Source organism: Piliocolobus tephrosceles, chromosome 19 (genome assembly GCF_002776525.5).
Source record: "Piliocolobus tephrosceles isolate RC106 chromosome 19, ASM277652v3, whole genome shotgun sequence".
In the NCBI taxonomy this organism is placed as follows: Eukaryota; Metazoa; Chordata; class Mammalia; order Primates; family Cercopithecidae; genus Piliocolobus; species Piliocolobus tephrosceles.
The window spans coordinates 63,312,470-63,329,481 of record NC_045452.1 but is presented as its reverse complement, the minus strand read 5'-3'; the positions used below and the strand labels follow the sequence as shown (position 1 = coordinate 63,329,481).

Genomic DNA, 17,012 nt, shown 5'->3' with positions numbered 1-17,012 from the left:
GCTCTAGCTCAGCCTTCTGAAATGACTCCCACATCATTGCAGGACTGATCAGTTAGGGAAGCTGCTACTTCTGTCACAGTTAGGAAAGCGGCCTCTAGGACTACTGAGTTCAAGAACATACTTCTATAGCTGCAGCCCAGGAAACAGGAAACCGGGATTAGGTAATTGCCACTGAGCTATGCCTGGAAGTTGGAATGCAAAGTCTAGTTGCCATTTATATTCCATCTCTTGACATTCTTAAAGCTGGAAATTGGAGCCTGGAATACTACTGTAGAACAACTTAAATCTTTTCAATCACACTAGAGAAAACAGCCAGAGGCAACAGGATAATGGCTTCCCCCCATCACTTTGCCTTCCGTATCTCATGTTAGTGCATTCTAATGGATGAGGCCTAAATTTCATCCAAAACCCTAACTGCCAGTGAGTAAGGAAGATAGTTTTTCTGTTTTTTTTTTTTTTTTTTTTTTATGTTTAGTTTCTGTAGTTGAAGAAAGTAAACTTAGGAGAATGAGATACTGGAATCTGACTGCTGATTAATCACATACCTAAACCCTGTTTTTCTGCTTCTCTGTGATTTTCAAATTGTTTCCACTTTTCATTATCCTTTCATTACTTACCTAAGTTCTAGCCATTTTAATAACCAAGATAGCTTTCATATTTATGAGGCATTCCATACCTTTTTTTCCTCGCTGCTTCATCAGTATTTATGCTCAACTGTCCAGTTCTGGGTTACACTCATCTTCAGCTGTGGTCTGGGTGGGCTTGGATTTTGTAACCAGACTTATAAAACCTTTGACCTGCTGTTGTCTGTAAAGTGATGCACCATTTCAATTACTATGTTATATAAATCTTTCACATTTTATTTGCTTGAATTTTTTGGGGGAGCTCTACTTAATATACTTTTGTGAAGTTTTATTATAATCTCTAAAGACATTAAAAAAGGCACCACTGCTTCCTTCCATGATCAGGTATTCTTTCTAATATTTTAAATCTTCTTACAAGCTACTATTTAGAGAACCTGTGGAGAAAAATAGAAGTAGACTCTGGAAAACATCAATATATGTTACGTTTTTTCATTAAATATGTAATATGCTTTTCTAGCATCTATGTAAAACCTTATAGCCGTATGGTAAAATAAAGCCACCTTATCCATCCTCTTATCCTCTTTGTTTTTTTTTTTTTCCTCTTCTAAAGTTGTATGATTACAAAGAAAACATTTTTAACATGTCTAAAATACACCAGCCTGGGCAACAAGCAAAACCTTGTATCTACAAAATATTAAAAAGAAAATTAGCCAAGTGGTGCATGCCTGTAGTCCTAGCTGCTCTGGAGGTTGGGGTGGGAGGGAGGATCACTGGAGCTCAGGAGTTTGAGATTGCAGTGAGCTATGATCATGCCACTGCCCTCTAGCCTGGGTGACACAGTGAGACCCTGTCTCTAAAAAATAAAATACAAATAAGTAAAATGAAGGCAAAACATGTCCAAAATACAAATAAGCATAATCCCAACCATGAAAAGATAATAACAGATAGTTTCTGTTTCTGATCATATTGTTCTGATCATAATCACCTATTACCACTTCCCTACTTAACAGTATACTATGGTTTCTATCATTGTTTAAATGATAATGGGAGTATTTATCATTGGCATCGTCTGGGGGAAATTGACCAATATATATTGGGAAATTGGATTAAAAGTCATTTTTATTGAAGGCGGTATTAGTTGTAACCTTTATTCTTTGGAGAAAGAATAGCTAATATTCTAAGCTAAGAATATTCTAATATTAGCTAATATTCTAAGCTAATATTCTAATAGCTAAGAAAAGTTAATAGCATCAAGGCCATTATTTTCTGTTAGAAGAGGGCTAGTTTCATTCACTTGTATATTTCTTCATTTTTGTGAAATGAGAATCTTGTTTTAAATTAAAAGGACTGCATATTTATTAAATAATTCAGATTGTGTAGAAGTATTTAAATAGAAAATAAAAGATTCTTATACTTCCTCCTCCTATAACTTTTTTCCTCAGAGTTAACCACTGTTAATAGTTTGGCACATTCTTCCAGAATTTAAAAAATGTGTATGTAAATGTACATCTGTGGTCAGTTTCTGAAACATCAATTTTTGAGGGCAAATTGTTAATTACTGTAATCTGGTAATGTCTAGATGGTAGTAGTATGGGCAGAATGTAATGTGTATGTAATTGGGTTAACTTCAGAAAGCAGAAATGTAAATGTTTAATTGTATTGATTTCAATTTTTGTTGATAAACCGTTCTCAGCAGTCTCTCTGCTTATTAGCTTTTAATAAGAGACCTCATAGTAAATATGGAGATTTTCTGCAGTGAAATATATTTCTACTTACTGCTTTAGGTATATTTTATCAAAAAAATCATCCAGTTACTGAGTATAACCAGTTAAAAATGTGTTTACATTTATTTTTAGATAGGCTTTTAGAAATACAAAATTAGTTGGTACTGACTGGTTTAAATAATATTATTGGATGTAACATCTCCATAATAAGAATTACCTTTCATTTTGTTTTACTTTTAATTTTGAGAAAGATAGTTTTGCTTTTCAGATGTGATTGATCTCACTGGAGATGATAAAGATGATCTTCAGAGAGCAATTGCCTTGAGTTTGGCCGAATCAAACAGGGCATTCAGGGAGACTGGAATAACTGATGAGGAACAAGCCATTAGCAGGTAAAAACATAATTTGTATAAAGCAGATATAAGTACTTTTAAAAATAGAAATTAATTGGGTTAAATTAATTTTAAGAGGTAATAAGATATACTTTGTTACTCTAAACTGGTAATATGCTTGTGTATTTTTAAATTTTATGTAACGAAAATCTTCATATTTAGTTTTGATTGCAGTTGGGTTTAGATTTTTAAGATTTTGGGTTGGTGTTATGAGGGATTACATTTAGGTACATATTTTAATATTTTTTTCATTTTTTTTGTCCTCTAATCTTTTTTGGATGCCCTGTTCAATTTAGAACAATTTATAGCAAGGGTTAGCATCCTTTTTCTGTAAAGGGCTAATAGTAAATATTTTTGGCTTTGTTGGCTATAGAGTTTCTTTTATAGCTATTCAGCTCTGGTGCCATAATGCAAAAGCAGCCATAGCTAATACATAATATAATGAGCTTGGCTGTATCCTAATAAATCTTGATGTATAAGACAGCTAGTTGAATTTGTCCCCTCAACTGTGGTTTGCCCACCTCTGATCTATAGTATGATAATATGTTTATATATTTTTTTCAAATAAATGGGCAGGGCTCCAAGATGTGTGCTCGAATGCTGTTTTTAATTTAATAACCAAAACTTTTTAGCTTGAAACAGTTTGATTCATCTAAGGACTAAAAAATACATTTGGTTTTCATAATACCTCTAAAAATGGAGATACAATAATTTAATAAACCATTAAATTATAACTAACTGTAATCCTCCAAAGAACTATATGAAGGTAGTGGTAACTGTATGTTACTGCAGAAGAAATTTAGCTTGCAAGAGGTTAAATGCTTTTTCCAAAGGCACACAGCTCAGATGCGTCTTATGACTTTAATGCTCTGTTCCTCTAACATAGTCCTTTGGTAACAGAATGTACCAAATTTCTCAGGTAATTTTTCTTGGCACAATATCAATAGGATATTTCTTTCCAAGTAATCAAAGATTACTGTATGGTAGGAAATGTTTCAAAATGCTATATCTAGCAAAGGTATATAATTTTTTATCATAGTGTGACTTTTTAGTGTCTTTAAATGTTACTTTGGAAACTACTTTGTAAGACATTATATTATGTAAAGACTTAATTAAAATCTATCGTCTGCTGGGCGCAGTGGCTCAGGCCTGTAATCCCAGCACTTGGGAGGCCAAGGCGGGCGGAACACGAGGTCAGGAGATCGAGACCATCCTGGCTTACACGGTGAAACCCCATCTCTACTAAAAATACAAAAATATTAGCCGGGCGTGGTGGTGAGTGCCTGTAGTCCCAGCTGTTCAGGAGGCTGAGGCAGGAGAATGGGATGAACCCGGGAGGCGGAGCTTGCAGGGAGCCAAGATTGGGCCACTGCACTCCAGCCTTGGTGACAGAGCGAGACTCTGTCTCAAAAAAAAAAAAAAAAAATCTTTTGTCCCCCTCATTAGTTGTGGCTAATATTTATTGCCAGGAATTTTAAATGAAAACCAAAAAATACGTAGTTAGGCTTGTTTTCTGAAGCATTTGAGAAATTCTGTGAATTGGGCTTTTTCTTTTTAAAACGTGTATTGCAATACATAATTGTCTTGAATAATTATAAAAGTTGATAATACTTAAACTTTGAGAAATATTTTAAATACAAAACACATGAGTTGGATTTCATATGTAAGGGGCATGATTTTATGTGAAAAGGGTTATGAAAAGAATGTATACTTGATACAAATTATTTTTAAAATTATACTTTTGTTTATATGAATCTATATGAGCATATGAATATAAAATGTATGTGAGTTTATATACCCAATTAGTATCCGTAGTTCTATTATGTGTTTTCTAATTAAAACAACATGTACTAATTATATAATAAAAGTAAGATAATATAAAAAGGGATGAAGGCCGTTCCTAATTTGATACTCAGTTCAATGTATATGTTATATTATTGTTTTGGATAGTTGTTTTTATCCAAAATGGCAAAACAAAATCTCTGCAGATAATGCTTTTTTTCATTCTAGGTCTTTTACATTTTAATATGATTTAAAAATAGTAAATATTTAGTAGATATTATTATTGTAGGTGACATAGAGATTTGGCATAGTGTAACATGTCATAAAACTATACTCCCTAGAAGTAAAAGAGGCATATTAATTATGTGTAAATTCAATAACCTGTAATGAACAAATGGGTGTTCAATGCAAAATATGCATTTAATAAACTCATATGTAAATCATGTTGTATTAGAAAAAGGGGATGTGGAGAGTTCTAGCTAAACATTATCGGAGATATATTTGCTCCTATGGGTTTATTAAAGTATAGAACTCTAAATTCAAAAGAGAAAATGATGCATTTTAAAGGAAGACATGTATATATTATGCTAAAAGTAAATTAACTCCTTCATTACTGAAGTTCATATAGGGAAAATCTTTGCAAATAAAATTCCAGAATCATTTGCTTATTATATTTTAATAGAGATAATTTAATGTGAAGTTACACATTAGGATACTACATTGTGTATAATTAGATGAGATAAAGCCTATCTTTTTACAACTTAGAATCCTGTGTTTAGACATTTATATATTTCATGATAAAATTTTTTAAGTAGAACGTTTTTAAAGTATTTATATACTTTTTAGTGTCAGAATTGGATGTATTTATTATCTCTTGATCGTCACTTCCAGGACACAAGTGGAATAGGGACAGTTGAAATTTGTTAATAAACTACATTGTGACTGGTTTGTGTCTATAGTATATTTCTTGTGAAAATGGCTTGCCTCATGAAATAACTTTGAAGTGCCTCATTAGAAGAATGTGCCTCATTAGAAGTTATTGAAAGTTATTGAAGGCAAAGTTATTGAAGGCAAAGTTATGTGCCTTCAATAAGTTGAAGGCAAAGTTATTGAAGGCAAAGTTATGTGCCTTCAATAACTTTGAAGTGCCTCATTAGAAGATAGTGCTAAGTTTTCTAGCTAAAATTGTTACAAAGAGCATGCACCTTCAACTATTTCAAGAAATGGTAGATTGCAGATTATCTTTTTTCCTCATTACTTCTGTGTTTCAGCTAGTTATTTCTTATTATCTTCAGCCTGGAGTTGCCATTGGGGAAAGAAAGAAGGATCATGTCCAGGAATAGTCAGGGTGGAATTCTGAATTATTAAAATTGGTCTGTATAACGCCTGCAGTTTTTATCCTTATCATTACTGAGGAAGCAGCTGTGAAGGGGAACTGCCTAAAGATGGTGTGTGAAACAGGAGTGGATGAGGGAGGCAGAGTTAGAAATCTTTTAAAATTGATCTTTAAGGAGGATTTCAGTGCTCAATAATACCAGATACTTGTGGATGCTAAGGAGCATGGAAGGGCCATCGAATAACCATCAAGGTGCATTATGTCAGGTTATAGATGGCCTGGAAAAATAAGAAATATGACACAGATTAGTTTCCGGGGCCACAAGGTTGTGGCTGTAGGTGACTGATGAACGGCAACAGTGCAACTTGAAAAAGTATCAGCAACAGTGAGGTACCACTGATATCCCCAGGAAGAGGGGTCAACTGGCCGATGTAATCAGTCTGTCCGGGTGGCAGGAGCCACACCCCATGCAGTCAGATACACAGGTCAGCTTTTGGTAGGAGTCACACGTCTGACAAGTCGTGGTAGCCTCTGTGTTAGAAACATAGAGTTCCTTAATGTGTACTTTGCATATGCTTGCAGATGTGATTCTGTTTTGGGTATTATGATTGTGGCAGGGGTGGTGGTCTGGGTTGTGCAAGTTTGATCAAAAGCTTTATTCTGTTCATCTCATTGAAGAACACATTAGAGCATTCATCCATCACAGTGGCTAAAATAAAAAAGACTGATGGGAAGTGATGTCAGCAAGATCACCGACTAGAGTTGCTTGGCTCTCATCCCCCTCGTGAAAAGGAACTAGAACAATAAATAAGTTTATTTTATCTGGAGTGACTGAGGAAATGCACTGGAGAGCACCAGGAGAATGGCAAAGTCCCTATGGAGCATAGAGTCAAGAATAGCTCCACAGGGAGGAGAGCAAAGTATCCTGTCTCTGCCATACTGTCTCCCCTGCCAGGACTGAATCAGAGCCGGGGGTTCCTCTTCTAGGAAGGAGGGTAAGCTGGGAATCATCAGAACTCATCACCGCCGCAGATGCCAGCAGTCACTGCTACAAGAGAGTTCCCCAGTCCTCGCAGGTCCCAGGTCCAGCATAAACAGTTGCTGAAAGTACATGTGGCTGCATTCCCCCAGAGCAGGAACCTTTTTGACACTCTGCACCCCTGCAATCCGAGCAGCTGACGGATGGCACAACTGTGATGAAACCAAGCCCACATCTGGAGTGCTTCTGACTTGGAGGCCAGGAGCCACTCTGTATCCCAGAGGCATTGCCTTCTTTCCGCAAAGTTCACACAAGTGCCTCTAGCATTAATATTCTGGCTACTTGGAGCCTAGGCTCAAAGTTACTACTGGGGCCCTGATGCCTAAACCCACAAGGCTCCCTATTACTTAGGGAAGCAGGTGGGCCTGCGTGGCAGGGCAGCCCTGTGCAGCCACTAGGCTAGTGTACACCTGTCCCTGGCTCAGTAGCTGGCCTGGAGGTGGCTCCACCCCAAGGGAGAGAGTAGTGTACAGCTAGTGGGCCTGTGTGAACTTGCTCCCAGCTTGAACAGCTGGCCCAAAGGTTGTCTGCTTGTATCACTGGAGGATTCTGCACAGCTGCTGGGCCACAATTGCCTGCCTTTAGTCCAGTAGCTGGTTTGGAGGCATTCTATCCACAGCTCAACCCTGCATCACCAGAGTCACGCACAGCCTCCAGACCTGCATGTATCTACCCCTGGACTGATAGCCAGCCCAGCAGTAACCCTGCCATTCAGGAAAGACCATCGTACAACCTTTCTGGCCTGCTGCATCAGCATGTGCCTGGCCAACAACCAGCCTGTTGCCCCCAACTCCAGAAAAACCATGCCACCACAGTCATGGTCTCCTGCACACTAGGTTACTGAGATAATCACGGACATCGCAGGTGAGGATTCCAGCTGAATAATGTGTATGGAGACCACACTACTGAGTCCACCCTGAACCAAAGCCAACACACCATTTCCAATCAGCACGCTAGGCCCCATCAATAGGAAAAAGCCTCTTCTTATGAAAGCTGCTCATTAAACTTGGAAAAAGCAATTGTTCATTAGATGCACAGATACCAACATAGAGACAGAAGAATCATGAAAAAGCACGGAAACCTGTCACCTCCAAACCTGGTGTCCAAACCTGGCACCACAATGCACCTTTAGTAACAGAATCGAAAGAAAAGAATATTTATGAAATGCGTGAAAAATAATTCAAAATAATGACATTAAAGAAACTTCTGAAATGTAAGAGAATTCAACAATTTAATGAAATTAATGAAAAAATTCATGAGCTGAGTGAGAAACTGAACAAAGATATTACGGAGAGAAACAAAACAGAAATCTTGGAGCTTGAGGAATTCAGTGAATGAAATAAAAAACAAAAACAAAAACAATTGAGAGCCACAGTAGCAGACTAGAACAAGCAGAATAATGCATTTCTGAACTTGAAGACAGATCTTTTGAAATAACACAGAAGAAGAAAAAAAAAGAAAACCAAAGAATGAAGAAAGCCTGTGGGACTTACCAAACACCATTAAGCAAATCTATATTCATATTATGGGAGTGCCAGAGAAAGAAGAAGTGAAGAAAGGCATAGACCACCCATTTGGTTAAATAGATTGTGTGTTCTCTTCTTCACTTCTTGGAAGAAAGTATTGGGAAGTTATGGACATCTAGGAATAAAAAGATCCCCAATAAAATTCAACCCCCCAAAATCCTCTCAAAAGTACACAATTCTAAAAGCTGTAAGACAAAACATTACGTCACATTTACGGGAATTCCCGTTACACTGTCAGTACATTTCTCAGCAGAGACTGTACAAGACAGAAGAGAGTGGGATGACATACTCACAGTGCTGGGAAAAAAATAAATAAATAAATAAACTGTCAGCAAAGAATATATCCAGCAGTGCTATCCTTAAGAAATGAAAAAGAAATAGAGACGTTCCAGACAAGCAAAGGTGACATAATTCATCACCACTAGACTGGTCTTACAGAAACACAAGAAATAATAGGAAATGAAAGAATGATTAATACCTTAAAAATATGTGAAAATACAAAACTCATCAATATAGGCAAATCCATAATCATATTCAGAATACCCCAGTACTATAATGGTGCTGTGTAATTCCTTCAGTCCTCTAATATGAAGGTTTAAAGTTAAAAAGGTCAGAAACATCAACAGCTACAATTAGTGGCTGAAGAATACATGATAGATAAAGATGTGACTGGGCGTGGTGGCTCGCGCCTCTAATCCCAACAGTTTCGGAAGCTGAGGTGGGCGGATCATCTGAGGTCAGGAGTTTGAGACCAGCCTGATCAACATGAAAAAACCCAATCTCTACTAAAAATACAAAATTAGCTGAGCATGGTGGTGCATGCCTATAATCCAAGCAACTTGGGTGGCTGAGACAGGAGTATCGCTTGAACCCGGGAGGTGGAGGTTGTGGTGAGCCGAGATCATGCTCTTGCACTCCAGCCTGGGTGACAAGAGCGAAACTCCGTTTCCAAAAAAAAAAAAAAAGATGTAAATTATAGCAATCAAAACACTAAACATGGTGGGATAGGAGGGTGAGGGGAAAAAGTCTAGATTATTTTTGTGTGACCAAAGTTAAGTTGTTATTAGCTTAAAATAGTCTGTTGAGACTATAAGACTCTTTATGTTAGCTCCATGGTAACCACAAGAAAAATTATAGTAGATAGACAAACGAGAAAGGAAACAAAGCTTAGCATTATAGAAAACCACCAAACCATGGAAGTAAACAAGAGGGGAAGAATCAAATGAAGGATCTTCAAAATATTGAGAAAACAAAATAGCATGAGTAAATTATTACTTATCAGTAGTAACCATGAATGTAAGTGGATTAAATTCCCCAATTAAAAAATACAGAGCAGCTAGATGGATTAAAAAAAAAAAGACCCAACTATATGTTGCCTACAAGAACATACTTCATCATTAAATATAAACATAGACTGAAAGTGAAGGGATGGACAGAGATACCCCATGCAAATGCAAACCAAAAGTGAGCAGAAGTAGCCATACTTGTACTAGATACAGTAGGCTTTAAGTAAAAAACTGTAAGAAGAGACAAAGTCATTATGTAATAATAAAAGGATCAATTCACCAAGAACAAAACTGTAAATAAATAAGCACTGAACACCAGAACATCCAAATAGATAAAGAAAATGTTATTAGATTTAAAGGGGGAAATAGACTCCAGTACAACAGTAGTAGGGACTTCAGCATCCACTTTTAACAATAGACAAGTGATTTAGAAACATGAGACTTAAACTACACCGTGGACATTTACAGAACATTAACAGCTGCAGAATACACATTCTTCTCAACTGTACATGGAATATTCTCCAGTAAAGATCATATGTTAGAGATGGTATCAGGTATTTTACCGGATCACAACTGTATAAAACTAGAAATCAACAACAAGAAAAACATTAGAAACCAACAAATACATGGAAGTTAATATGCACCTTAATAACCAATGGGTCATTGAAGAAATTAAAAGGGTAATTAGAAAGTTCACTGGGACAAAGGAGCATGGAAACACATTATACCAAAACCTATGGGACACAGTGAAACCTGTTCTAAGTGGGAATTTTATGGCAATAAATGCCTGCATCAGAAATGAAGAAAGATTTCTAATAAACAGCTGAACTGTGCAACTCAGAGAAACTTGAAAAGCAAGAACAAACTAAACCCAAAATTGGTAGAATGGAAATAATAAAGCTTAGAGCAGAAGTAAACAAATGGAGACTAAAAAAGCAATTCAAAAGATCAATGAAATTTTTTGAGAAGATAAACAGAATTAACAAACCTTTAGAGTAAGGAAAAAAAAAAGACTCAAATAAGTAAAACCAGACATGAAAAATGGAACATTACTAATGTATCACAGAATTGGAGGATCACAAGAGACTATTATGAACAACTGTATACCAACAAATTATAGAATATAGAAGAAATGGATAAATTCTTGAACACACAACCTACCAAGATTAAATTGAGGAGAAATGGAAAAAAAAAAGCAGACCACAATGAGAGAGAATTGAACTACTAAAGCCTGACATTAAAAAAAAGCCCAGTTTCTGATGGCTACATTACTGAAGTCTATCAAACATTTAAAGAGCAACTAATATTAATTCTCAAACTATTCTGGAAAATTAGAGAGTAGGGAATACTTCCAAACTCATTTTATGAGGCCAGCATTACCCTGATTCAAAAACTAGACAAGGATACAACAAAAAGAAAACTACAGGCCAGTATCCGTGATGAACCTAGATGCAGAAATTCTCAACAAGATTCTAGCAAGCCCAGTTCAACAACATATTAAAAGCGTCATCCACTATGATCAGAGTTCATCCCAGAGATGCAGGGATGGTTCAGCATACACAAATCAATAAATGTGATACATCACATTAACAAAGAGAACGAAAACCATATAATTTCAGTAGATGCAGAGAAAAGCACATTACAAATTTTAACATCCCTTCATGATAAAAACTCTCAAAATAAATAGAGAAAGTATGTACCTCAACACAATAAAGACCATAGTTGAGAAACCCACAGCTAGTAGTATGCCGAATGGGGAAGAAAATGAAAGCTTTTCCATTAAGATCAAGAACCTAACAAAGATGCACACTTCCAGCAATCCTATTCAATATAGTAATGGAAGTATTTGAGCGGTTAGGCAGGAGAAAGAAATGAAAGACGTCGAGATTGTAAAGGAGAAAGTAATCTGTTTTCAGATGATATGATCTTAAATATAGAAAACCCTAAAGAGTTGACCAAAAAACTGCTAGAACTCATAAATGAATTCAGTAAAGTTGTAGGACACAAAGTTAATGTACAAAAATCAGCACTTGTATATGCTAATTGTGAGTTATTTGAAAAATTAAGAAAATTTCATTTACAATACCTACAAAAAGTCAAGATACCCTAAGAATAAACTTAAAGAGAAAAAAGATCTGAAAACTATAAAACATTGAGCAAAGAAATAGAAGACACAAACAAGTGGAAATACATCATATGTTCATGGATTAGAAGAATTAATATTGTTAAAGTGGCCATACTACCTAAAGTCATCTCCAGACTTACTTCAGTCCGTATCAAAATTCCAATGAGCCTTCAGAGAATTAGAAAAGACAATCCCATAAATTCATATGAAACCACAAGACAGCCCAAATAGCCAAAACAAGCCTGACGAAAGGAACAAAAGCTAGAGGCGTCACTACCTGACTTCCGAATATACTGCTAGAATGTAGTAAGCAAAACAATGACATTGGTGTAAAAACAGACACGTAGACCAGTGGAACCGAATAGCCCAGAAATAGACACACCTACAGCCAACTGATTTTTGACAAAACCTGTTACCTGGAGTAAATCTAAGAAATATACAAGAACGTCCATGAAGAAAATGATTAAACATCATTAAGACACATTAAAGAATACATAAATATTTTGAAACATATGCTGTTCCATGAATTGGAATACTGACCATCGTCAAACTGGTCAGTTCTTCTTAAATTGATTTATGGGTTTAGTTTGATCCCAATTAAAATACCATTAGTTTTGTTTTTGCTTTTTCAGGAAATCAAATGAGATGTCACTCCCCCCGCCTTTTTTTTCTTTCTGGTTGATCTATACAGCTTATAGTATATGCATGTTTCTCAGTGAATGTAATACTTCCCAAAAAGGGGCTTGGGTGAGCTATAAAGTGGGATATGTTCAGTATTACTGCTATAGGCAATTTAACAACACAGAACTATAAAATAACACCCTGTCTTCCCCCCAAAGAAAACCACTGTGTAATAAAATTTAATGGAAACGTGAGCATCTACCATATGTAAATGCTTTAAACATTTAGTTTAGTGTGTGGATGGAAAAGAGGCAGCAAAACATTTTGTCATCTTTTTATATTGCTTAATACCAAGGTCATGACCAATTTTGAGAAGATAAAGCAAGGTGATAGGTCAGGCTGGTTTTTGGTTTGTGGCTTATGGGTTTACCCTTCAAACGTTTTGTTATGGGCTATCTCTGAGCTCTCTGAGATTTACCTTTTTTTTTTTTTTTTCCCTCTACCAGCTGGTAATAACTGGATTTTAGCTATTGCATGCCTTATGCTTAAGAGCTTGGGTGGTATCATTGGAAAGGCCTGGGAGGAACCCTTATGCAGGATTTTGCTTTATAAAAAGTTTGGATTTATGGTGCCAGTACTAGATTACAGAAGGGAATCAGGCATAGCAATAGAGCAGTATTTGAGCTAGAGGGTGACTTTTACAATCAGTCAGTCAATCAGTAACCAAGAAGTAGCAGCATTTAATATCTTAATCATCCATTTACTTTAAAAACGTGTTTATCCCTCATTATGTAATGTTCCCTCTAGCAGTAAAGCACATTCTTGTTTCTACTTTTCAGACACTGATTGGAGACACTGGTTAATATTTTTGGCACAGTGATAAGTGTGTTTATTAAGTTCTTTAGGAACCAAGAGGAGATGGTAGGGGGAAAGCTACTGAGGCATGCTGTAAAATTCTGGTGATAAAATATGTTTAAATTAAGAGGGTCACGAAATCATGGCATTCCCATTTCACCTACATTCTTTTCTTTTGCACCATAATTCTACCATGTGGTTTGGTTAAGGTGTATTATGATAAACCTATTTCTTGAAAACCTGTACTTTTGTTACAGTGAATGATGATATCTGCCATATGACTGAATTGAGCTACTTAGGGAATGGTTATTATTTTTAGATCGTAGGTGACTTTGAGGAGCAATGAGCAATTACATGCATCTTTTGAACTTTAATCAAAGTTGTTACACTTTGTACCTCATTTGACCTCTGTAAAGAAAGTTGTATAGGAGTGCTGGGAAGATGTTGTCTTGGTTCATATCCTTAACTTTCTTGCCCTTCTAGCTTCCTTTTTGGAATGGTGTGACAAATGGTTCAGGCGTTACTTGCTCCTAGAAGTACATTTGAGGCTACACATTCTTGCAAGTTCTGTGTGGGGAGAGAGAAGGCAAAGGAACTAAAAAGCTTACATTATCTCAATATATCAATGTGACGTTTCATTAAATATTTTATATGTAAACATACAAATCAAGTGGTGTATATTTTTTGGGAGAGCAGAAGAGGGGCATAAAGGAATTGACTATATTTAAAACATTTCAGAAGACCTTCCTGGGGTTTAGTAATCGTAGACCCAGATCTGGAATATGAAAAATATACTTAGGGTGTATTGTGCAGAAGTCAGATGTCCTCAAGTTTTCTGTAACTAATGTATATATGAACCATTTCCTGCTTATATCTGCTCTGTTGACATTATTAAGAAGGATTTGTTTCTTGGTATAATTAGTAGTTAAATATAATGACAGATGTTCCTATGCTATAGATTCAGGATTATGTCTGGTTCTTTTAGACTTTTGAGCAGTTTATATTTTAGACTATGCTGTGGAATCCTCTTTTTACGTAATTGTTGTCTATCTGCACTGGTACTAGTCAATTGCTGGGTACCTCTTCTATCTCTTACATAGGATCACTGGTACTACTTGTTTTATGGTATTGTTTTTATCTCCCTTTTCCAGAACTTACTCCATGTTTTAGTTTATCTCTAACTACCAAGATAAAAATAAGTTGGCTGTATCTAAATTTCTAAATATACATATATATTACAAAAGGAACAAAATTTCCAAATGAGAATACTGCCATTTATAAAAGTCAATAAAAAGTTAAATATGCCCTCTATATACCACAGTCTTTTGTATTACAGTTACTTTTTATATACTGTACATTAACCTTTCTTTTTTGAGCATAAACTAGTCTTGTACAAATTCAGTTTGTTCTGGTTATTATTATTCTGCCGAACTGCAATAACTATTAGAAGGTCTTTAGGACCTCCTAGGTCTCCAGTAGGAGAGTCAAGTTGACTCTCTTTTTATCTCTCCCTTGTATTCTTGAAAACTTGTTTCCTGGTAACCGTAGAATGTTGTAGATGTTCCTTGGTTTTCCTCTGCCCCAATTCATCTAAGTAAATGTCTTTCAAGAACTTCTGGCGTCTTTTAGTGAAAAAAGCTGAGTCTGGCGTTGCCTGTGGGAGTTGATTTTTGGGCAGAGAGTAGTGCTGCCCAGTTGGGTCACTCTTAAATGTGACAGAAGTGTGACCTGTTTACTTTTAACTACATGAGTTTACATTTTCACATATCATGTTGTTACCAGTTTTTAAAAAAATGTACGTTTTATTGATTCCCAAAGACTGACTTTTGTATTCACATGGGATATTTTAGTGATATTTTAGATTTCATTGTATCTAATGTCTTGTGGTAAGTATTGATGTTAAGGATAAAATAATATTATTTTGACATTAATCTGATAGGATAAAATCTTTAGGATAAAAATGGTGTAGAATGAATGAGATTTTCTTGATAAACCAAAAAATTGAGGTTCTGGTAATTAACACAAAGTGGTTCGAATACCTGAATGATGTTTATGGTGATTTGGAATAGTAAGTAACTTTTTTTTTCTTCTTTTTTTTTTTGGCTGAAGCCAAGTAGCAAGTAACACATTTCTTGAGCAGGCAGAGTGCTTGGTTAGATCCTATGTGGGAACCAGGGTTTTCCGGTTACGATTATAGTTGCGTTGTTGCGTGCTCAGGAGCAAGAAACATCATTAAGCAAAGTAGCATTACTTTCGCAGGTTTAGATATGCTTAAGATATTTGTAGGTGAGTTTATTTTGGAAAGGTTAACTATCTTTTATTATTCTAATAAATATTTCATTAGTTTTTCCCAAAGGCAAACTTTTGGGCAAGGCAGTGAACTATAGGTTTTACTTGGCTGTCATAGGGACATAGATCTCAAGAATTGAAAGGAATCATAAAGTTTAACTCAGTTAACTTTTTTTTTTGTAGAAGAACTAAGTGGTCGGTGGTAAAAGTGCAACTTGTTCAGTTTTCAGTGTTTTCTTGATTCAGAGTAATTGTTATAAGAAGTCATTATATTACATTGTGGATACGTGCTTTAATCGTTATTTCTCAGAAAATCCATCTAGGTGCTATATATTCCTGGTACTAAATACCTGACTTGTTGAAATGTGATTTACTGTACTGTTATATAACACTACCATTTTATGTTTGAAATTTCATTTTTCTTAGGAAGAAAGGCTACACCTCTCTATGTATTAGCATTGACACTGCTAAAACCTCTATTTGAGTAAAGTTAGTATTAAATATTATTTCTTCAAATACATTATTCAAATCTTATGTAATGAAAGTGCTTTTAAAATGTGTGGTATGGCTGGGATATACCATTATATAATGCTGCATTTTTTTCCACCATTGCTTAAGAGTTCTTGAAGCCAGCATAGCAGAGAATAAAGCATGTTTGAAGAGGACACCTACAGAAGTTTGGAGGGATTCTCGAAACCCTTATGATAGAAAAAGACAGGACAAAGCTCCCGTTGGGCTAAAGAATGTTGGCAATACTTGTTGGTTTAGTGCTGTTATTCAGGTAAGGATCTTTCTTTGTTCAGTTCTTATTTGATGTGTATGATAGCTATGGAAAGTGAGTTGGTTATGTTTAAGTTGTGTACTTTAAAGTTTTTAATATACTCTTTAGTCTAATAAACTAGCTTGGGGATTGCCATATCCTCCCATCCCTCTTTCTTTTTGATTTCTAGTATGTGTTTAACTGTAGATCACTACTTACACCTTTCACTTATTTGGAATCAATTTATCCTTTCTTTCTGCTTTTAGGAATTGTTGGGGTGGAAATAATTTAGTATATATTTCCCTGCAAATTTATGGAAGCATTGTAACCAAGTTTGAAACCAGAGCTGGCTTTTTGTGGGTCAGATCAGATTTATTTGTATATACTAGACAATGTTGTTTATAGAATTATAGACACTTAATATTTTTAATAAGAAGAGGCATTTGTCAGATGGGTAGATTGCAAAAATTTTCTCCCATTCTGTAGGTTGCTTGTTCACTCTCATGGTAGTTTCTTTTGCTGTGCAGAAGCTCTTTAGTTTAATGAGATCCCATTGGTCAGTTTTGGCTTTTGTTGCCGTTGCTTTTGGTGTTTTAGACATGAAGTCCTTGCCCATGCCTATGTCCTGAATGTACTACCTAGGTTTTCTTCTAGGGTTTTTATGGTATTAGGTCTAACATTTAAGTCTCTAAT

General features: G+C 35.6%; 1 protein-coding gene across 5 annotated transcripts in view; it reads left to right on the top strand.

The window, feature by feature from the left end:
• The window catches only part of USP25 (ubiquitin specific peptidase 25), a 146,474-nt gene that overhangs the window by 44,828 nt on the left and 84,634 nt on the right, over positions 1–17,012 (top strand). For 4 of the 5 annotated variants that reach the window (XM_023227481.3, XM_023227482.3, XM_023227480.3 and 1 more), the window contains exons 4-5: positions 2,577–2,700; positions 16,178–16,340. The exons of the other annotated variant lie outside the window; for it this stretch is intronic. In XM_023227481.3, coding sequence (XP_023083249.1) covers positions 2,577–2,700; positions 16,178–16,340 — 287 coding nt within the window. The remainder of the gene's footprint in view (positions 1–2,576; positions 2,701–16,177; positions 16,341–17,012) is intronic. 5 annotated transcript variants of the gene reach the window in all.